This window comes from Cynocephalus volans, chromosome 7, assembly GCF_027409185.1.
Source record: "Cynocephalus volans isolate mCynVol1 chromosome 7, mCynVol1.pri, whole genome shotgun sequence".
Taxonomy (NCBI): Eukaryota; Metazoa; Chordata; class Mammalia; order Dermoptera; family Cynocephalidae; genus Cynocephalus; species Cynocephalus volans.
In genome coordinates this window covers 161,072,573-161,094,632 of record NC_084466.1, presented here as the reverse complement: position 1 = coordinate 161,094,632, position 22,060 = coordinate 161,072,573, and the positions used below count along the sequence as shown (strand labels likewise).

Below are 22,060 nucleotides of genomic sequence, written 5' to 3'. Positions count from 1 at the left end.
ACGTGTGGCCCATGATCCTGTCAGCTCTTACACTCTAGGAGTTGTGTGTGCATTTATCTGTTTCCGGAGTTGCTGTTGGTCTCCTGTCACTGTAATGGACACACCAGGTCCCTGCCCTCGTGGGACTGATGTTCCTGATCAGTGTGAGCACCCAGGGAGCTCTGGAACTCTCTGGCGGCCTCACTACCCTCTTTCCTGTTTGGGTCTCAGCCCCCTCATCCCCCGAACTTCGCAGCCACCTCTGGTGGGTCGCAGGGCTTGGTTTGCTCTCAGGTGCCGCAGCTCCAACCTTCCTCTGTCTCGGCCCACACCGTGCACCCCATACTCTGAGCCCGGCCCATAACATCCGGTCCTGCACATCCCTGGACCCTGAGCTGTGGCTGGGTGTAGGGGTCACCTGGACAGTTGGGGGGTTGTGTCCTGAGCCCAGGGGCTGGTCGCAGAGCTCACCTGCTATGCTGGTCCCTCTTCTTTCCTGCTGGAGCCTGTAGAGGAGCCCCAGATCTCAGGACCTAGTGTTCTTTTGTGAGCTGCTGTTTCCCCACAGGAGAGCTTTCTGTCTCCTGACTGGGGGGCAAGCACCTGGCTTGGTTTGGGACTCCCAGCAGGGGTGGGACTGAAGGGTCCACGATGAAGAGAGAGTCCCTGTGAATGTAGGTCCCCATGAGTCTGTCCAGTTCCCTTCAGTCTTTCTGCTAGGCTTGGTGTCCCTGAATCAGGAGCCCCTTTGCTTCCTCTATCCAGAGAAGGACTGTCCATCCCAGCTGCTCCTGGTGGGGAAAGTGTCCTGGGGCTCTGACCTCTGTGTTCAGACTTCCCAGCATCCCTTGTGTTCTGGTCCCTCCCCCTACGCACAAGCTCTCAGCCTCTCCAAGTTCACCATAACTTTTCCAGCCACTTTCTGAAGCCACCGACGTATATTTTCCTTATGAGGCTACCTTCTCCTGTTCCCTCTCTCTTTGTGGGGAGGGAAGGGTTATTCCTTTTACTGCTTTTTTGCCACTTTCGGAGTCTTGGAGGGAGAGGCGATGAAGTATGGTCAGAGGCCGCCGTGTGTTTTGGGAGAAGCTTCTGGGGATGGTGAGGTGCTGGCCGGGGTGAGCAGGCTCCCAGCATTAATTACCCCGCTGCCTGGGTGGAATCTCACAGGCACTGCCTTTGTGGCTGGCGCTGCTCCGGGTGACTTCACCCGCCTACTGGCAAACGGCAGTTGTAAGAGCGACCTCAGCGCAGAGGGACACCGGTGTCCAGCCGAGGAGGCCCAGCCTGGTTTTGGAGGCCGGGAACTCACCTCCAAGCACCCGAAGTTTAATTCGAGACCGGAGGTGCATATGCTAGCCAGACAAGGAGGCCTGCGGAAGGGGTTCCGTCATGGTGACCTAGGTCAGGCTGCAGTGAAAGTCCCCCCCGATTTCCATAACTTAACATAGGGGCTGCTTTCTACCCCTGTCCTAGATGTCCGAGATGGGTCGGCGGGTGGCTCCGTTCATTGTAGCCCGCAAGTGATGGGCCCCCTCTTAGCCAACTAGGCACTGGCCCCTAAAACGTTGAGCCAGACAGGACACAGGTTACCTGTGCTCACATTTCATTGGTCAAACAGGGCAAGCGGCCACATCAAACTTCAGAGGTGGCGGGGAGGGCAGAGCCCAGAGTGGCTGAAGGGCAATGTCCAAACTGTGTGCGGAGGGCGGGGTGGAGTGGGAGAGCGGGGCAGGGCTTGCCAGGCAGGGGGATCTGCTGTCCACCGTGAGGCCACAGGAAGGCCCTGCCAGGACTTCACCAGGCCGGAGCGGCTGCAGGACAGAACCCGAGGAGGCAAAGGCTTCCACAAACCCAAACCCGATTTGTCGGTGACAAGGCGTCGGGCGAGGGCGGCTGGGCACAGCTGACGGAACCGCGTGTCCTGGACATCCCGAGGGCTGAGCGCGTCACGCGCAGGGTGGCATCCGAGCCAAGGCCGCTGTCGGGTCCGGGCCGGGACACGCTGGACGCCGCGGGCACGCGGTCCCGGCCGGGGGTGACGATCCGGGGCGGCGCCGTGCAACTTACGCTGGGAGGGGACCGAAAACTAATCGGGGGACCCAAGGGCGCGGGCGCACGAGCTTGGCGCCTTAGCGACCCCCGGCGCGCGTGTCTGTGCGCGCACGCGCTCGCAGTAGGGCCCAGGCCACGCCTTCTGCGCCCCGCCCCCGACCCCACCCCGGGCCTCGGCCCCGCCCGCCCCCACCAGGAGCCCTGCCTCGGCCCTGCCCCCACCCCGGACCCCAACCCCACCACTCTGGGCCCCGCCCCCGCCCGCCCCTGACTTCCGCTCCCGCCCCTGGAGCGCAGAGCCTCAAGCTGAGGTTTCAGGCTTGCCCTGTCGTGCGGCGGAAGCCCGCGAACCGGCTCTTTTCACGAAGGCGGTGGGCGCGGGAAGGCCCAGAGGACCCCCCGAGCCCCTGCCGGCCGCGACACTCCAGCCGCGTCCGCGAAAATGTCCCGGTCGCCGTTCGGGGCAGAACCGTCCCCGTGCCCCGGACCCCAGCCTTCGGGGCCTTCAAGATCCTAGGGACGGACGCTCGCCTGTCGTCCTTTGCTCTCGTCCCCGCCGCCTAGTCGGTGCCCCGGCCCCCATGCCCGCCGGACCAGACACCCCCGCATCCCTCACACACGCGGGTACCCAGCGCAGGTCACCGGGCACCGAGCGCCGCGCCCCGCTCCGGCCCCGCTCCGGCCCCGCTCCGGCCCCGCTCCGGCCCCGCTCCGGCCCCGCTCCGGCTCGGCTCCACCTTCGGCCCCGCCCTCGCGCTCGGCTCCACCCACGGATCCTCCCTGGCCCCGCCCCATCTCCGCCCCCCCGCGCTCGGCCCCGCCCCGGCCCCGCTCCCGCCCTCGCTCCTCCCCCGGCCCCGCCCCGGCCCTCCCCCGCGCGCTCGCAGTCCCGGGGCCGTCCCTCGAGCCAGAGCCGAGGCCGGGGCGCACAGCGGGCGCTGCCGGCCGCTCGGCTCCAGCTCTCGGCCCGGCGGGCGGGCCATGCTCCTCGCTCCGGCCGCGGCGCGCACCCAGGCCCGGCGATGAGGAGCGGCGCCGAGCGCAGGGGCAGCAGCGCCACGGCGCCCCCGGGCTCACCGCCCGCCGGCCGCGCCCGCCCCGCCGGCCCCGACGCTCCCCCGGCCCTGCCGCCGCTCGCCGCCGGCCAGCCCCGGGCCCGGGACGCGGGCGATGCCCGCGCGCAGCCGCGCCCCCTGTTTGCGTGGAGCAAGTGGAAGAAGAGGATGGGCTCGTCCATGTCGGCCGCCACGGCGCGGAGGCCGGTGTTCGACGACAGAGAGGACGGTGAGCGTGGCCGCCGGCTGGGACAGCGGGGACCCGCGCCGCGTGGCATTGCCTCGCGTCCGGACACCGCAGCCCCCGGGGGGGGGACGGCGTCCCGGGCGTCTCGGTGTCCGAGAAAACTCGCGGAGAGCGGTCGCTGTCCCCACGCGCGTCCTCCGTCTCCAGTGGCTGCGCTGCGTGAGGGTCCACGGTCTCCGCAGCTCCGGGCTTAGGGCGACGTCGCCCGGCGTGGCTTCGTTTTCCCTCAGGGGCGGGGTGCCGGCCAGGTTGTTAACCTGCAGTTGCGGGAGGTGTTCACCTGCCGCGTGCCCCGTCTGTGAAGTGAGATGCCCGCCGCACAGGTGTCGCGGGGTCCCTGGCCTCTCGGAGCTCTCAGTCCCCCCGGTGACCGTGCCTTGTCACCAGTGGCATGCCCAGCCTTTGCGTTCGGATGTGCGGTGGAGACAGGGCCTTGCCTTGTGCAAAGACCTGCCTTCTCAGGAGCTAGTTTGCTGTGAAGTCCTGCAGGTAAAGCTGCCAACCGGGAGGACTGGTGTTTCTTGAGTGGCCGTGCAGAGGTCGGTGCCAATGGAAAGCCGGGAAGGCCAGGTGACAGGCAGCAGGTGGTGTAGACACACCTCCTGGGGCCATGCTGGGCACCAGGACCTTTGACTTAGCACCTACAGGGGAGGTGGCTGTGCTGTGTCTGCCTCCGGGGTACTGTGATAAATTCACATGCAAATATATAGCTCTTTTCTGCAGATGTCATGCAGATAATTTTAAATGGTACAGTGATGACACATTTGATGTTTTTCTTTTTTTTTGACATTTTCTTAAAATAGTTGAAATATGCATTTTTCATTTGTAGGCAGCCTGCAGAGGTATGATGGATCTTATAATTTTAGAGCACAGCTCAGCTCAAGAGCCTAGGCTATTTATTTCTAATAAATAATTTAAGCATTGTAGGAAATTTCAATAATACGACCTCAGGCCATTGTTGGTGTCCGTGGGGCCGTGCCTCCCAGGGACAGCCACTGAGAGCCTGTTGATGTGCTTCCCAGGGGGTGCAGGGTGCCAGGGCCCCACTAATCAGAGCCAGCAGGGAGGGGCATTCAGGAACAGCCAGACCAGCCACAGTATGTTCTGGGGCAGTCCGTCATTGCGTTCTGAACTTTGGGACAGCAGAACTCATTGTGGCGAATGTTTTATGTGTTATAGTTTTGAACATAAATATACAAAGTAAAGAAAGCCCAGAGTGAATTAGGAGCTAATCAGGAAGCAGATTTGCATCTAGTTTCTGGCTGCAGGATGAGAAAACGTCTGAGGAGCACATCTGATTCCAGCACTTGCCTTGTCAGCCGAGAGCTGGCCACCCTTCTGGGTCTCTGCAAGGCAGCAACTGTGGGAACAGAGGCCCTGGTGTAGACAGGGCTGCCTTCAGCTTTTTAAGGTAGACTCTTCCTGCTTGTTTACAGTGTTATGGCTCAGAATTCAGATCATTAAAAAGGCAAAAGAGAGCACAGCTTCTGCTTACGGTGCTCACAGTCTGATTTGAGGATTATTTTGCACTTCCCACCCCTTCTTTGCTGGTCGTAGGCAGCAGAGGCACCAGCTCTGTGGGGTGGTGAATGATGAACTGACTTTGGCTTATAGGTGCTTGCTCTTTATGGAGTGTGACCGTCACTTGCTCATCACTGGGCACCATAGCCTTATCCCCAAACTGAGCACACACCCCGGACTTAACTGGCTTTTGTTTGGTGAGATTGGGAGGCCAAGCCTGGCCCTGGGCCCAACGGCGGAGGACCTTCTCTGGGTAGGTGACCACTTCATTCCACTTTTCTGTGCCATCAGCAGGGCACAAACAGCCTGAGGGCCATGGCACAGTGTTTGCACAGCCATGTGTAGCACTTGATGTGAAGGCCATGGGATTTATTTGCGCGGAAAGAATACAGTTTGGAAAGGAGGCAGGAGAGTCCTTCAGGAAGGGATTGTCGCCCCAATCCCACCTCTTGTCCAGGTTCATGAAGTCACTGCCGCTTTACTTTCTCGGCCTCCCTGTAGTGCAGGTTTAAGGAGGAGATGGTGTTGTGCTGGTGACTTGCATCTACTAGAACTGCACGGTTGCTATGGCAATGCCAGACCTTCTGATGAATTTTTTAGATTAAAACACCTAATTAATATATCAAATTTGGTATGCAGAAAAAAAAAAAAAAAAAAAAAAAACCTGAGAGGGCAGCTTAACAAAGTGCCAGGTAAATTTCAACTAAAAAGCATAGTTGTGACATATAAGATCTTAAATGTCCTCCGCTCTTGTTAAGCCCTGTGGGATGTAGAGCCACTTTCCTTCCTTGGCAGGTGTTGGTGCCTGAATGGAATTCTCTGTACCTCCTCCTCACACCACTGCCAAGGGCTCCTGCTTTTCCTCTCTTCAACCCCTAAGGTCCGCCCATTCTATTCCTTCTCTGACTCTGGGAGAAGTTTTAGGAGCTGAACTTGCTAGGGGACCTGAATCTCTGTCGCCCTGCCCAGAGCTGGGTGATGGTGGGCAAGCCCTTCCTTTCTCTCCATCTTGGTGTCTCCGTGATGGTGGGCGACGGGGAGCGGAGGTTTCCAGCACCTTCCTGTTGAGCAGCTTTGTAACCTGGTGGGGCACCAAGCCATCTCAGTGGGCCGTGGCTTGTCATCTCACACCTAATGTGGCATTGGCTTACTAGTAGGGAGTAATCACTGAGAAGGTTCGACTTCCCCCAGAGAAAACTGAGATGCAGGGAGGCCCTTGCAGGCTGCAGAATGCCTGCCCTGTGTGCTGCTGGCTGGGGTGAGCAATGAGGCAGGACCGTGGGCTACCAGAGTCACTAGTCAACTATTTTAAAATTAAAAACAAACAAACAAAAAAGGCTTTGATTTTTTCTAACAGAAGCATTAAAATGTATAAATTTAAAAAATTTTATACTTATGCCAAGATATCTGTAACTTCTGTACAGAGAGGTCTCCATGTGAACTTTTGGGTATACACCTTCCCAGCCTTTTTCTAGGAACATAGCCACATGTACAGCCATATAAAAATGCACTTTCTTTTTCTTCAGCTACAGAAATGGGATTATGCTCTATGCACTGTTTTGTTGTAGCCTGTTTTTTTTTTTTTTTTATTTAGCAACATGTACCAATGCCTTATGTATCCAAAGCATCATTTGTTGGCTAAACTTACAACAGCAATTCTCAACCAGGCTGTGCACTAGACTCAATGGGTGCTCTTAAAAATGCAATGCCCCCATGAACTGAGGTTGAATTGGGAGGGTTGGGACAGGGGATGGGGTTCAGGCATCTGTTGGTCTTTTAGCACACCTTGTGATTTTGATGAGTGGTCAGGGCTGAGAATCACTGCTTTACAGAGTTCCTCTGTGCAGATGTAACATTCTCTGTCTACTTAATTTTCCACTGGAGGACATTGAGGTGTTTTCCATTTTTTAGACATCATAAATAATTTAACGTCTTTGCATATTCATGTTTGTGCACTTGGCATTATTTCCTTAGGATGCATTTCTAGGAGTGATGTCACTGACTCAAAGGGTGTCTATGTAAAATAGCTTGATGCATGTGGCCAGCTCGCTTAGATGTGAACGTAGTAGTCCTTCTTTAAGCCAGCCACCAGTGATGGTTATACAGTGATGACCAGTTGGATGTGGTCCCTGCTGTCCTGGGGTAACTGGACTTAGGAAAAGTGGGAGACTCACAATAGACAAGGAAACATGAATAAATAAACTGACTGCCAGGAGAGGCCAGGAGGATGGAGAAATAGGGGAGACGTACTTCAAATGGAGCTGGCCGAGAAAGGGAAGGCCGATTTTTATTTGCTCCAGGAGTGCATGAAAGTACTTCTTCCCCTGAATCCATGCCAGCTTTGAGTGTTGGCAGTGTTTCTATTTTTTTGCCAATCTAAGAGATAAAAAGATGGCATTAACACTTTGAGTTTCTTTGATTACCAATGAGATTAATAATATTTTTGTTTTTTATGTTCAGGGCATTTGAATTTCTATTTTCTTTTCTTTTTTTCTTTTCTGAATTGCCAGCTCATGTTCTTTCCCAGTGTTTCCTGTTGGGATGGTTGCTGTTGTGTTTCCTTCACTTTCCCTTATATATAATGGCTTAGCCTTTAACAGCCCACCACACACATTTATCATTTGTCTTTCAATGTAGCTAGCTTTTTACTGCCCCGTACGGATGTGTTTAATTTTCGAGTGGTCAGATTCATCAACATCTGCTTTCGTGGCAGTTTCCTACCTTAGCGTTATGTTACAAAAGTCCTTTCCCAGGCACAGTTAATGATAATTAATTTATAAACCTGCATCTGTACTTTCTTCTAGTACTTCTATGGTTTCACATTTTATATTGAAAATTCTAATGCATTGAGAATAACATTTAACGCACAATGAGAAAAATTTCCTGCTGTGAGTTTTGCACTCTCTTAAGTTGTGCACAGTTAGGCTGTTTCCAAGTTTAAATTCCTTACTGTGTGCTGGCTGCTGGTGGTGGCTGAACTGCAAGCGCGACGTTCCTTCTCATCAGGATTTTACGCTGCGTAGTGCTGGCATGAAGGAAAACGCTGCTTTTGAAACTACACACCTTAACCATAGCTTCACTTTGCTATGACTCTTGTAGGTTCTCATAGTTTTTGAATTAGTGCTCTGGGCCTTCTGGTCTGTCCTGTCACCTGCAAAGACTGACCCTGGTCAGCTTGTGACGCTTTGGCTTCACTTTCTCTATGGCATTCCCCAGAGCTCATGGAGCAGAGGAGTGTGCAGGTGTGGAACCCAAGGCTGCTGACAACTCGTGACAGCTCCTCTTGTGCCCTCGGTGCTGATGGGTCATCGTTTCAGAGTGGCAGTTTAGCCCAGTTCACTAAGGATCTTTTTCCAGTGAGGTGTGGACTTGAGTCTTCGTAGCCACCTATTGCCTGCCTCCAGGTGCTGGGGGGAAGGGATGGTGAGGGTGGAGGTGGTGGTTCTTTGTGTGGCCCAGATGCTGGTCTATACCCGCCCCCCTACAATGCAGGGGTTTTGGTGGCCAGAAGCCTTGTAGCTGCAGACCCTGGGGTCCTTCACCAGCCAGTGTAAACTGGCTGTAGAGGCCCCTCATTTGGGGATGGGGATTGGGGTTCAGGTTGGGTAGGCGGGCGTCTGGGCCTGGCCACCTGCCCAGCTCTCCCTTCCTTTCACATTGGTCCTGGGTTCCTCAGATTCCAGGCTCAGCACCAGGTGTCCTGGGGGCCTTTGGGAAACTGCAGAGCTGGATGCATTTTCTCCTTCCCAGCTGGCAAAGCTGGTCTAGAATGGACTTGGGACCTACTGTCGTACTTTTTTATGTAACAAATGTCAGCTCTGCTTGTCTATCCATCTGGTTGTGCATTTTGCAATGCTAAAAATAATCCAGCTTTTCTTTTAAAAATTTAACCACCCAGCTTTCCAGTTGAGAAGTCATGCAAGAGTGTGTTGCAGGTCATTTTTGTCCAGGGCTGCTGTCTGAGGACAGAGCCTACAGAGGCTCCAGGATGGTCTGTAGAGGCAACGCTATTGAACGGCGTTTCTTCCAGAGTCATGACAGTTCAGAGCAGCTTTGTAGACCGTAAAGGGGCCCCTAATCACCCAAGGTGCTTGTGAAAATGCAGATTCTGATCCAGTGGGTCTGGATGGGGCATGGGAGTCTACATTTCAACCGGCTCCCAGACGGTGCCAATGCTGCTGGTCCATGGACGCAGGTTGAGTAGCAAGAGCTTAGTGAGTATACAGCAGTTGTACATTGTTGAGTGAGGGCAGGAAACCCCGGGGGCCCTGGTCCCTTGGCACGGGCTTCTGATAAGCCAGAAGCAGGAAGGGCCCCGGCGCTCGGCCAGGTGCCAGGTGCTGGAGGGGAGATTTCAAACCTTCTATTGTTTGGAGACCAGCTGGTGCTTGTTACAAAGGTGCCAGTTGCAAGATCCGTGCCACACATTGTAGACAGTGTGGTGTATCTCTTTTAATTTTGTTTTTATTTCTGTGTTATTCCTCTCATTTCTGAGGCAAACCCTTTTACGTAAGTAGCCAGATGTAGCTTGTCTTTGGAATGTGCATTTCCACCTGACGGCAGCCCTAATCTCTTCCTTCACCTTAGCTTGTGACCTGGCATCTTCCTTCTGATGCTGGTTCGAGACAAGTTGGTTGCCTGAGGGGTGTGTCCCTATCCTTTTGGTCATTGTATCCTTTTGTCCCAGAGCTGGCTGCTAGAAGGGATTGTCTTTCCAGCACAGCTGTGGGGGCTGTTAAGGTGGGGTAGGGTGGGGGGGTCTCTGCTTCTAGGGAAGAATCTGGGCCCCAGGCCAGGCTCTGCAATTCTTATGTTCATGGTTCTTATGTTAAGGACCTGTGCCCTGTGGCTCTGGTCCTGTTTCTTTTCTCATTAGGAAACTCAGAGCTGATTTTGGGGTTCACTTTAGGGAAGGACCAGGCCTTCTACCTGGTATCATTTTTTTTTTCTCATCCAGATTTTTCCTCCTTACTTAAAAAATATTGTTGAACTGTGTTCTTTGTACCTCCCTCTCTCTGCTATCTGTGTATAACTACAGATAAAAATAAAGCTTTGGAAATCACTGTTTCTGCTGCTGCCGAATGTCTGGCAAATGGCTAGATCTTGGCTTTCTCCACCTTTCCCAGATCTGACCCATCAGGTGGGGCGAGTACGTCATCCCCGGGGGGGCATTTTGTGCCCAGAGCTCTTCCTTAGGCATCTCCTTCATACCCAAGGTGTAGGCAAACACTATCCCCCCACCCCCCAAATACGGCTGGGACCCAACACATTGAATGATTATAATGATCAAAATTTGAGACAATTTGAGAGAAGCTGTAAGTCATAAAATAATTGTTATTTTAAAAAACTGGGATGCCTGCTTCACCAAAAAGCGAATTTCTCATTGATTTGAAATCTATTATTTTAAAAACCAGGGAAGCTACAGAGATTAGTGCGGCTGGAACCCAGCAGACCCAGGCACTAGCCCTGGCCGAGCCCCGTCCAGCTGTGAGATGGGTCACTCCTCCCAGGTGCCCACGATGGTCTCTAACACGCTTCCTCCCGGACTGTAGCCCAGGTTGATCGTGTGAAAACCCAGCTTGTTGTTATTTAAGTTCTGGAGCCAAGGAGATGATGTGGGTGGGAGCCAGTGTCGCCCCCAATTTATTAAAAATAGGAACCAAGCACATTCCCCTTCTCACAGTGATCTAAAAAGTTGACTTTCAAGAGGTTTTTCCACTTTCAGAATTCAAGTTGTGACTCTTTGTGCTTTGAATGAAAAAGGCATGACTTGGGACAAAAGCAAGAAGGAGACAACTCTGTGTGGTCATGTCTGTGTCACACTTTCTGGCCTTTGCAAGTGACATGTGTTCTTTTTTTGCCCATAACATCGTGAGGGTGAGGAAGGGTCTGCAGGGGCTTTAAGTGCCTTCTTCTCCAGGCACTTCTGCCTTGCCCCATGCCCAGGTGCCCTAAGTTCTTTCCTCTGTCACTTGCCACATCTGGCTCGCAGCCAGCGCCCACGACAAGAAGACTTTTCCCAGCAGCTCTCGTGCCTGCTTGCAGGGGCCAGGGTCCCGGGACTGTGTTTCTCAGACCGGGCACTCTTTGTGCCTGTGTGACCCGTTGCTACAATTATCCATGGCTGGCAATAATCTATTCCAAAAGTTAGTGACTTAACAACCACTTTTATTATTTCTCCTGACTCTGTGGGCTGGGAATTTGGATGGGGCCCAGGGGGGACAGTCTGCCCTAGGTGACATCTGTGGGACCAGAACAACTTAGGTGGCCTCCTCATTCACATCTATGGTGCCTCTGGCAGAATGGCTCCGGGGGCTGGAGGCTGGTGTATTGGTTATCTAGTACACTTAACACACTACCTCAAAGCCTAGGGCCTTTCAACAGTAGACATCACCTGGAAGTTTCTGGGAGTTCGTCATTCAGGAGCGGCTCCACTGGGTGGGTCTGCCCGGGATCTCTCAGGAGGCTGCTTGACTCCCGATGTCTTCTGGGGCTGCCGTCACTCGAAGGCTTGACTGGAGGAGGATCCACTTGCAGGTCTTGGCTGGCAGCCTCGGTTCCTCACCACACGAGCCTTTCCGTAGAGCTGCTTGAGTGACCGCATGACATGTGGCTGGCCACCCCTGGCGAGAGAGGGCGAAGCCACAGTGAGTGTTATGACCCTGTCTCTGAAGTCACAGAGTCACGTCCACCTTATTCTACTAGTAAGGACAAGTCACTAAATCCAGCTCATACTTGGGGTGGGGGTGGGGAGAATTCGGCTCCCCCTTTGAAGGGAATGCCAGAGAACCTGTGGACATGTTTTAAACCATAATGACTGTCCTCAGTTTCAAGGCTGCTTCCTCTCACTGGTCTCTGCATGGGCAGCAGGACTTCCTAAAAGGTACCCAGGGCTCCCAAGAAAGCAAAAGCGCAAGGTGCCAGACCTTCTGGAGGCTCAGGCCTGGGCTGGCACAGCACCACTCGGCCACATCCTGTGGGTTGGAGCAAGTCACAGGTGCAGCTGGGATTCAGCGGGAGGGACTGCATGTGAGAAGTCTTGGCATCTGGGGGTAGGTTGTTGGTCAGCAGGGCCAGCTGTTGCGAAGAGCTGGACATGCATGGGACAAAGGGGGACAGGTGAGCTGGGAGCGCTGTAGTCAGCGCGTCTGGTGGCAGTGACCTTCAGACGTGGGGCTGCTGCCTCCCGTCTGCCTTCCCAGCGATGCTCAAGTTCTCTCTGGGTCAACTCTAATCTGGGCCACGCAGGACTCCAGTTTAGCCAAGTTGATTCACCATCAACCAGCACAACCCGGATGCTGTTTCAGAGCCAGAGAAACACCAGGAGACACAAAGCATCTCCCATGCATGGAAGCTTGAAGATCTCGGGGGGAAGACTGTGCTTTGGAACAAACAGGAATTTGGAGTGTAAGTCAAACTCTTCCTGAGCTTAAAAAATAAAGTCCAAGAAGCCAGGAGGGTGTGCACCTGCTGCTGGCTGTTGGGCTGGAACTGTGGCTCTGGCTGCACTTTGCTGGGAAGGTCTCACAACCCTGGCTTTGGGGTGTCCTACGCTGCTGCTGCAGAATCCACCTGTGGTTGTCCAGGGTCTTATTTGTTTTGCCCCCAATTTTTTTCTTTTTTCCTTTTCTTCTAAATATCAAAGCTATCTTGTGTTTTTGAAATCATATTTTAGTTCCATGGGCAGAAAAGGTAATCTGTAAAGTCAGTACATGACTGAGAGGGGAAGAAGGAGACAGGTGGGACCGGGGAGGGGTGTGCAAAGAAAAGGGCAGCAAGAGGTGCATGCTGAGAGGTTTGGACCTAGTCCCCGCATGTGTGACCCTCCTGCCCAGGCTGGTGGGTCTCCAGCAGGGCAGGTGAGCTGCCCAGGCAGTTGGAAAACCCAGGGGTGGGTAACCAGGCTCGGCTGCGGTGCGAGCTGCTGGCCCCGGGGCTGAGATGCAGGAGTGGTGGGCACTGGGTGGGGGAGGCCGGCTGCCCTGGACACCCAGGCCGGTGGCAGAGGAGGACGCCCCACAGCTCCCTGTCTTGAGGTGGCTCCTGCAGAGGATGCAGCGTGAAACCCAAGTCAGGGAGTGGAATTCCAATGCCGTTAGGATGTGCAGGAAAGAAAGGGCTTCACAGATGAAGACCCCCTGCCCGGAGCTGGGACGGTGCAAGCACCGGGCCGGGCACAGGGATAAGACACGTTATGGGGCATGGAGTACAGCGCAGCAGGAGGGAGTGTGGGTGGGAGCGTGCCAAGGCCCTGGCTCACTCCACAGGGTGATGCCCACTCCTCCTGTCTCCTCGGGGCTGCCCCGCACCCCCACTGTCCCCGCGGGCCCGGCACTGCTTCCCAGGGCCACCAAAGCTTGTGGGATCCCAGCGGGCGTAAGCCTGCGAGTCCCACTCTGAGTGCACAGCAGCCACACACCCGCCCGGGCCTGCTGACCGGGACAGTCATCCATAGCGTCCCCTTTCCCTCTAAAAGCGTCCTGGGTTGGATGATAAATTACATGGTTGCCCTATCAAACCGCCGGATGCTGTTGCCAGAATGACTTTTTTTTCCTTTGTGGCTTTTCATTACATAATGAAGCGACGAGAACGACGTGACGGAGCCGGTGTCCTGTGTGACCTCCGCGCGCCACAGCCGGCGCTGGCCGTGTCCACACCGCCTCTTGGTCCACGTCGAGCACACGCGATATGTGCTGCCTCTTACAACTTTTTTCTACTACACTCATTTTAGAATGTTTTAAACCTACAAAGAAGTTGTGAAGAAGGTACCGGGAGTGCCCATGTGCCCCACAGCCGGTCCCTCGTGTTAGAGTCTGGCACTTATCCGGTGCATCTGTCAGGACGAGTGAGCCAGTGTATCGGTAGGTTATTATTAACTGAAGTCCGTGCTCTACTCACATTTCCTCAGGTTTTCCTTAATGTCCTTTTTCCGTCCCAGGACCCCATCCAGGATCCCACACGACGTTTAGTCTCGCACCTCCTTGGGTGCCTCTGGGCTGTGACAGTTTCGGAGATTTCCTCGCCTTTGCTGACCTTGACAGTTTGAGGAGCACTGCTCAGGTGCTTGGCAGATGCCCCTCAGCTGGGACTCGTCTGGTGTTTTTCTAAGATTAGGCTGTAGGTTTGGGAGGAAGACCCCAGAGGCAAAGTGCCAATTAGCTGCGTCCTACCGAGGGTCTGCGCTGCCAGCACGACCCACCCCGGGCGATGCCGACCTGATCCCCTGCTGAGGCGGGTTTGCCAGGCGTCTCTACTGTAAAGTCACCCTTTCTGCTTTCCACACCCGGCTGTCTGGAAGGAAGTCGCTGTGTGCAGCCCACACTTCGGGGCTGGGGCTGTGGTCCCCCTCCTCGAGGGCGCGCACCTACACAAAATTATTTGGAATTCTTCCATGTGGAAGATTTTTCTCTTCTCCCTATTTATCTCATTTTCCAATTGTTTATATCACTGTGGACTCGTGGATACCTGTTTTACATTTGAGTTGTAACACTTCGTTTGTTCGGACTGTCCCAGCTCTGGCCCTGGGGAGCTCTTCGGCCGGTGCCCGGCTCCTTTGCTGTGCTCCGCGCATGTTCTTTCTTTTTTGTTGTGGTCTAGTTTTGATCACTTCCTTACCTCCTGGCACACCAAGATGCTCCAGGAATATCCTGTGTATTTCCTGACCCAGCCCTAGAATCAGCCATTTCTCCAGGGAGCCCTGGTTGCTTTTTTAGGAGACTGGTATTAGAAACGAAGATCTGGGTGCAGGTGTGCTCCCTGGTCCCGGGAGGCAATGATCTTCTTAAAGCAGAAGCTGACCGTATCACTTGCTGGCCCGAGACTCTTCAGTCTCACATCGTTCATTCGGCTGAATGTATTGTCTGTGCACCTGCTCTGAACGCTGCTGGAGGGAGTGTGCATCGACATGGCCACTTTAGGAAACTGTCTGCGTCTATTGCGGCTGCACTATGTTTACCCCATGGGAGAGCTGGCCTGGCACCGTCGGCTGGGCCTGGGTGTTCTCCTGTTGACCATAAACGACTCATAGAACACACACTTCAGACAGGGTGCTCTGGGTCCAGCATGGATCAAGACAAAACAAGACCTTCCACAAAACCATCTGAACAGAGACAAAACTGTGAGCGCTGTCCAAGTCCAATGACCAGACTCCTCCCACCCTGGCTGTATTAAGTTTCTTCCTGTTGCTTATCACAGAATACCTGAAATGGGTAATTTATAAAGAAATGAAATTTATTTCTTATGGTTTTGTAGGCTGGGAAGTCCAAGTTTCAGAGAACACGTCTGGTGAGGGCCTTGTTTGTAGGTGGGGACTCTACAGTGTCATAGGGTACCACAAGGCAAGAATGGGCCGAGCAGGAGAGAACCCACCTCCTCACTGGCTCTCCTTTTAAAGCAATCAGAACCACACCCGTGGCCACCCATTAAACCACCAGTGGATTAATCCACTCACGAGGGCACAGTCCTCACAATCGAATCACCAAGTGAAGGCCCCACATCTCAATGACCATAATAGGATTTTCTACCCTCTTAACACTCACAATGGGGATTAAGCTTCTCCAGCAGTCAGAGAGGGGGCTCACTCTGCAGGAGCTTCTCTCTACCTCTCTCCCCATGTCCGTGGGAAATGGCAGGATGGCTCGGCGCGTCTGGTCACACTGGCCCAGGGGAGGGAAGGGCGTTCTGGGAGGTCTCTGGCTGACAGAGTTGCCCTGGCCTGAGAGTGGCTCACCTTCCCCTGGGGATGACACACATCTTCAGCCCCAGGGTACAATCTCAGAGTGAGAGCAGAGGGACACTGGTCCCCTGGAGCCAGTGGGGTCTGTCCTGGCTTTGGACCCATGTGGGTGTGTCCAGTGGTCCCCAGTGAGTGGAATCTCAAGAAACCTTTACCAAAATGAACTCAATTTCCTTTTAATTAAGAAGTCAATGCTCCAGAGAACACAATCTGGCTCGTCTGCGGACTGCATTAATTGGAAGGTTCAGAAAGTGTCTGTTAGTTACAATTGCCATCTAGCGGTTTCTTCTCTGGCATGTACAGTTGCGTCTGATTTCATATTTTAAACGTACAAATGCCAGGTGAGTTGTTCTCAGGTGAAGGGGAGAAGTGATGGGGAGTCAGGCAGAGCAGATGCAGCAGGAGCTGGTTCTGAGCTGTGCCTCTGCCACCTACTTCCCTTAGGCTTCCCTGGGCGTCCCTGTGTGGGCGTCCCAGGGTGGGTGGTCGTCCCAGGGTGGGTGGCCGTCTCAGGGCGGGTGGCCGTCCCAGGGTGGGTGGCCCTGCGAACAGTGGCAGAGCCTCAGACCCTCAGGGCAGCAGTGCCCAGTGCCTCAGCGCTGTGGCAGGAGGATGCCTCAGGACCCACGTGCTGGACATGTGTGTGGCCTTAGGCATCCTGGAGGTGTTGGCTTGTTGGGGGGCTCTTGGAAGCCATCCTCATGAATGTTGCAGCAGCCAGACGATCAGCCACAAGGACCTGGCTTTCTGTCTGCAGGTGATGCTTCTCCTGCGATGTGCACAAAGACACCCATATGCATACATGGATACACATCCTCTCTGGGAACTATGTGGTGCAAGAACGTATGTCTCTCTCCCTTGCTGAGAAAGCCATGGAAGCAGGGCCAGGTTATATTCATTCCGAACATCACAGAGCCTTACACATACAGGTGCTCAATGAATGCTTGTCGGATTTAACTAAACTGAGTAGACAGAGAAAGTGGATGAGTTGACGTGGAAGGGCTTAGACCAGCCCTGCTTGGGGGCTAGACGTCTGGAAGCCTGGCTTTTTGACCACATAAATGCTTTGCAATACTGGGTCTCCTTTAGGGGATGTCCTGGAGTGTGCAGGGGACAGACGTGTCCAGCCCTGTTCTTTTTTGGCTGGGTCCTGGGGTTGCTCATGGGGTCTGTGGTGAAGGCATCTGCTGGCCCACAGGGTGGCCAGCTGGTGTCGTGTAGGCACAGCAGAATCTCCTTGGCAGGTATGGCCCAATCTAATTGCTGTGGGAGGACCATACAATTATCGAGAAAATCATATTTCTTGTACTGGCAAATGATGGGCATTTCCAAAGGTGGTTAAGGAGAAATTTTGGTGTTAGGAACATTTGCATTTTCCTGATGACTAATGATTTTGATTACTCTTTCATGTGCTTATCAGTCATTGCGATGGACTCAATGTTTGTGCCTTGTCCAAAATTCATATGTTGAAATTCTCACCTCTGCTGTAATGGTATTAGGAGGTGGGGCTTCTGGGAAATAATTAGGTCGTGAGGGTGGAACCCTTATGAATGGGATTAGCGCCCTTATGAAAAGGGATCCCAGAGAGCTCTCTCACCCATTTTCCACCATGTGCAGACACACTGAGAAAACAGTCTCTGAACCAGGAAGTGGCTCTCACCAGACACTGAATCTCCCAGCACCTTGATATTGGATGTCCCAGCCTCCAGAACTCTAAGAAATAAATGTTTGCTCTCTAAGCCACCCTGTCTATGATAATTTGTGATAGCAGCCTGAACTGAATAAGACAGGCATTTCTATACCTTATTTTGTGAAGTGTCTTTGGCCCATTTTGTAGTGTATGTATGTTTTAATAATATTGAGTTGTAGAAGTTCTTCAACATTCTTTGAATCCAGAATGTTCAAGAACTCCTACAATTCAATATTGACAACATACATTTTCTCGCAGTCTATGGCTCACCTATTCCTTTTCTCAATGCTGTCTTTTGATGAGCAGTCCTTTCTGATCAGTGATTTGTGCATTTTGTCTATGCAATCTTTGTCTACCCTAAAGTCAAGGGTAGGCTGAAATTTTGATTGGGATTGTGTTAAATATATAAGTCAATATTAGGAAGACTGGACATTTTAATAATGTTGAGTCTTTCAGTCCATGAACATGGTATACGTCTCCATTTATTTAGGTCTTCTTCAATTTATCTCCACAATGGATTGTAGTTTTTGGTATACAGGTTTGGTAAATCTCTTATTATTTTTATTCCCAAGTAATTTATATTTGATGCTATTGTAAGTGCATTGTTTTATAGTTTTACTTTAAAAATTTGTTGCTGGTACGTAGAAATACAATTAACTTTTAAAAATTAGTTTTATTGAATTATAATGTACATAAAATAAAATTCACCATTTTGAAGATGTGATTTCATGAGTTTTAGAAAATGAGTGTGATCATGTGAGCATCACCGCAGTCAAGATGCAGAGTATTTCTACCACCTCAAAAAGTTTTCCCTGGCCTTTGACAGTCAGTCCAGTTGGATAGCTCCACTTGGCTATAGCAGCTCAAGGAAGCCAATTCTTCATAATTGTATCATTTTCTCTCCTGTTCTTAATGGTGGTTTTGGAAAAAAGAAGTTTTCAATTTTGATGAAGTTCAGTTTTTCATCAATTTCTTCCTTTATGGTTTGTTCTTTTTGTGTCCTTTCTAAGAAATATTTGTACAACTCAGGGTCACAAAGATTTTTCTCCTATGTTTTCTTCTAGAAGTTTTATAGCTGCTATAGCTGTTTATGTTCCATATGAGGTAAGGGTTGAGGTTCTTTTTTCCCCTCTTGTTCCTTTCTCTTCTGCTCCTGCCCACTCCTCTTCCTCCCCATTTTTGCAGTATAGATGTCTGTTTGATCTAGAATGACTGCTCTTTCCCATTGAATTACCTTAGAACCTTTATTGAGAGTTCATTGAACTTATAATTGTGGGTTTCTTTCTGGATATTATTCTGTTCCATTGATCTATATGTCTTTCTTTATAAAGACATATAAATACCATACTATATTGGTTATTGTAGCTTTATAAATCTTGAAAACAGGTGTGCTAGCCCTCCAACTTTGTTCTTTCTCAAAATTATTCTGGGTATTCTAGATCCTTGCCATTCCATCCCAGATTGTCAATTTCTACATATAATAGATATTATTTGTATTATTCTGGAGGAGGTATTTGTTGGGCTTGCATTGAAAATATAAATCAATTCAGGAAAAATGGACCTGTTAAAATTTTTGACTTTTCCAATTTGTGAACATGGCATGTCCTGACATTTTATTCTGGTCTTTAACTTCTCTCAGCATTGTTTCATAGTTTTCAGTGTACAGGTGTTACACACATTTTGTTAAATTTATCCCTATATATTTTAAGTTTTTTTAAAAACTAAAATCAATTGTTGTATATTGACTTTGTATCCTACAAACTCGCTAAACTCACTTATTATTTTAGTGTCTTATTTGTAGATTCACTAGGATTTCCTGTGTTGAAATCATATCATCTTTGAATGTAGACAGTTTTAGTTGTTCCTTTTCGAAACTTTGTGCCATTCTCTAGGGTCTCCAGCACAATGCTGAGTAGAAGTGGTGAGAGCTGACATCCGCACCCTTTTCCTGATCTTAGGGGAAAAGCGGTCAATATTTTGCCAGTAAGTAAAATGTTTGCTGAGCTTTTTCACAGATGCCCTTTATCAAATCCAGGAGTCTCCTTCTTTTCTTAGTTTGCTAAGTTTTTTGGTTTTTAATCATTAATGGTTGTTGAATTTTGTCAAATGGGTTTTCTGTATCTGTAGAGATGATCGTATTATTTTTCTTCCTCATTCTGTCAATGTGGTATACTACATTGATAGACTTTTGAATATTATATCAACCTTGCATTTCTAGGTTTGTTTTGATATATTGCTGAATTTGATGTATTGTTAATATTTCATTAGTGGTTTTTACATTTGTGTTCATTAGGAATATGCTATGGTTTGAATGTTTGTGTCCCTCCAAAATTCATGTTGAAACCATCTTCAATGCAGAGTATTAAGAGCCTTTGGGAGCTGATTAGGTCAAGAGGGCCCATTCCTCATGACTGGGATCAAGGCCCTTATAAAAGAGGCTTCCTGCAGTGTCCTCTGTTTTGCCTTTCCATCTCCCACCATGTGAGGTTGCAACAGGAAGGCCTTCACCAGTCACTGAATGCCAGCACCCTGGTCTCGGACTTCACAGCCTCTAGAATTGTAAGAAATTAATTCTGCTCTTTATGATGAATTACCCAGTCTTGGGTATTTTGTTATAACGTCATGAATAAACTAAGACAAGACACTGTTCTAAATTTTCCCTCCCTGCAGTGTTCATGTCTGATTTTGGTATCAGGTTTACAGTGGCCTCACACAGTGAGTTGAGAGATGTTCTTGTCTCTATTTTCTGAGTTTGGTGTTATTCCTCTATTAGATGTTTGCTAGAATTCACCAGTGAAGCCAGCTGAGCCTGGAGTTTTCTTTGTGGGAAGATTTTAACTATAAATTAAATTTCTTTAATAGATATAAAATCATTCGGAATTTTCATTTCTTGTGTTAGTTTTGGTCATTTCTATCTTTCAAGGAATGAGATTTGTACATTTCATCTAATTTGTTGAATTTGTTGGTATAAGGTTGTTATTTTTCATTTAATGTCTGTAGTGATGCTTCCCTTTCATTCCTCATATCACTATTTCACGTTTTCTTTTTTTCTTACCTATCAGTAACAGAGATGAATGATAAAATCTCCAATTGTGTCTGTTGATTTGTCTATTTCTTCCTTTTATTGTGTCTCTTTTTGCTTTATATATTTTGATCTGTTATTGGGTGCATACATGTTTAGGACTGGTATGTCTTTTTTACAAATTAAACCTTTTATCAATATGAAATGTCCCCCTATAATTGGTAATATTTTTTGAAAATAATATGCCACTGGTAATATTCCTTGGCTTAAAGTCTACTTAGATACTAACAGCCACTTAGCTTTCTTTTAACCAGCATTTTCATAATATGTCATTTTCTACTCTTTTACTTTTTAACTTGTCTGTGTCTTTAAATACAAAGTACATCTTTTATAAATATCTTATAGTTGAGTCTTGCTTTCTAAACTCCAGTCTGAAAATGTCTGCTTTTTAATTGGAATGTTAATCCACTTACTTTACTTTAATTATTTATATGGTTTGCTTTAAGTGTAGTGCTGACATCTTGCTATTTTTTTTCTGTTTTTCCCATTTATTAACTATTTATCATCAATCTCCCATGTTAGAGGATAAACCTCTTGAGGACAGGGAAATATTGTGCGCTGTGTATTTAAACACTGTAAAACTGTGAATATGTACTGATTTCATCCTTGGTCTTTGGGATAGGCAGTTCACAAACTCTCTGTGCTGTTTGTCTGGATGGAAAGGCCCATGTGGTCAGCCACTGGTCAGGGTCCCTGTGGAATCTGTCTGGGGTTACTTAGCTGCTCACCAGACCTGGGTTTTCTACCTTGAGCTGCTGCCTCCTAGTGTGTAAGGCTGTCTCCCGGGGCTTTGCTTACAGCCAGGCGAGCTCCCTGCAAAGCCCACTGACATCAGGCATACTAATGAGGTGGTTCCCGGGGCTTGAGTTTAGTGGATGTTTGTCTCTAACACTGTGTCCCTGCAGTCCACCATGTGTCTTTCAGCTGGCCAGCCTCGGGTCAGAGGCTGCCATGTACAGGCCTCAGCATCGAGTCCTGCAATTTGGAGGATCTGGGATAAAGAAGAACATGTTTTGCAGCCAGGCAGGTGCCGGTTCTGTGCTGTTTGCGTGTGTTCCTCTGTCCTCAGCTTCCCTGCTACCTGGACAGCTGGAAGGGGCTGCAGCCCTGTTCTTCTCCAGGACCCTGGACTTTGGATGTGGTGGGGTTCAGCAAGGCCTGCCGGGCTCGGGGAGCCCTCTGGAACTAGTTGGGAGTGGCTCCTAAGCTCAGCGTGGGAGAAGCAGGAGTCACAGCCAGCCCCTGGGGCGGTGGGGAGATGGCAGCTGCGTTTCCGACAGTCATGGCTACAGCAGAGCCAGGCTGGTGCTGGACTGGGTCACTCCCCTTCCGTCACATTGGGTCATCTCCATGACAGCCTGGAGGCCTCCTCCTCTCTCCTCTGGGGGCCTCTGACTCTGCAGCAGATGCCTGGATCAGGACACCAGCCAGTCTCTCAGGGCTTTTTCAGTGTGTGAGAGGAACTGTCCTTTCCCAAGTGCCCACCAGCCCTGCTCCAGTTTTCAGGTAGCAAACTGCTCCCCTCACCTGCTTCCTCTGTGCCCAGGGAATATGGGGGGTGGGGGGCCCTTTCTGGAAGCTGGACCGTTCCCCGCCTCGCATCTGACCTGGGGCTCTGTTCTGCATTGCAATGCCTGCCTCCCTTTGGGGAATTTCTGGCCCAGTCTCAGGACCCCAGCAGTGACCTGTGTCCCAG

The 22,060-nt window shown here is 50.8% G+C and overlaps 1 protein-coding gene across 1 annotated transcript in view; it reads left to right on the top strand.

Annotated features, from left to right (window-relative positions):
- Positions 1-3,056: 3,056 nt before the first annotated feature.
- The window catches only part of STK32C (serine/threonine kinase 32C), a 90,543-nt gene continuing 71,539 nt past the window's right edge, over positions 3,057-22,060 (top strand). The window contains exon 1 of the mRNA XM_063103064.1: positions 3,057-3,318. Coding sequence (XP_062959134.1) covers positions 3,057-3,318 — 262 coding nt within the window. The remainder of the gene's footprint in view (positions 3,319-22,060) is intronic.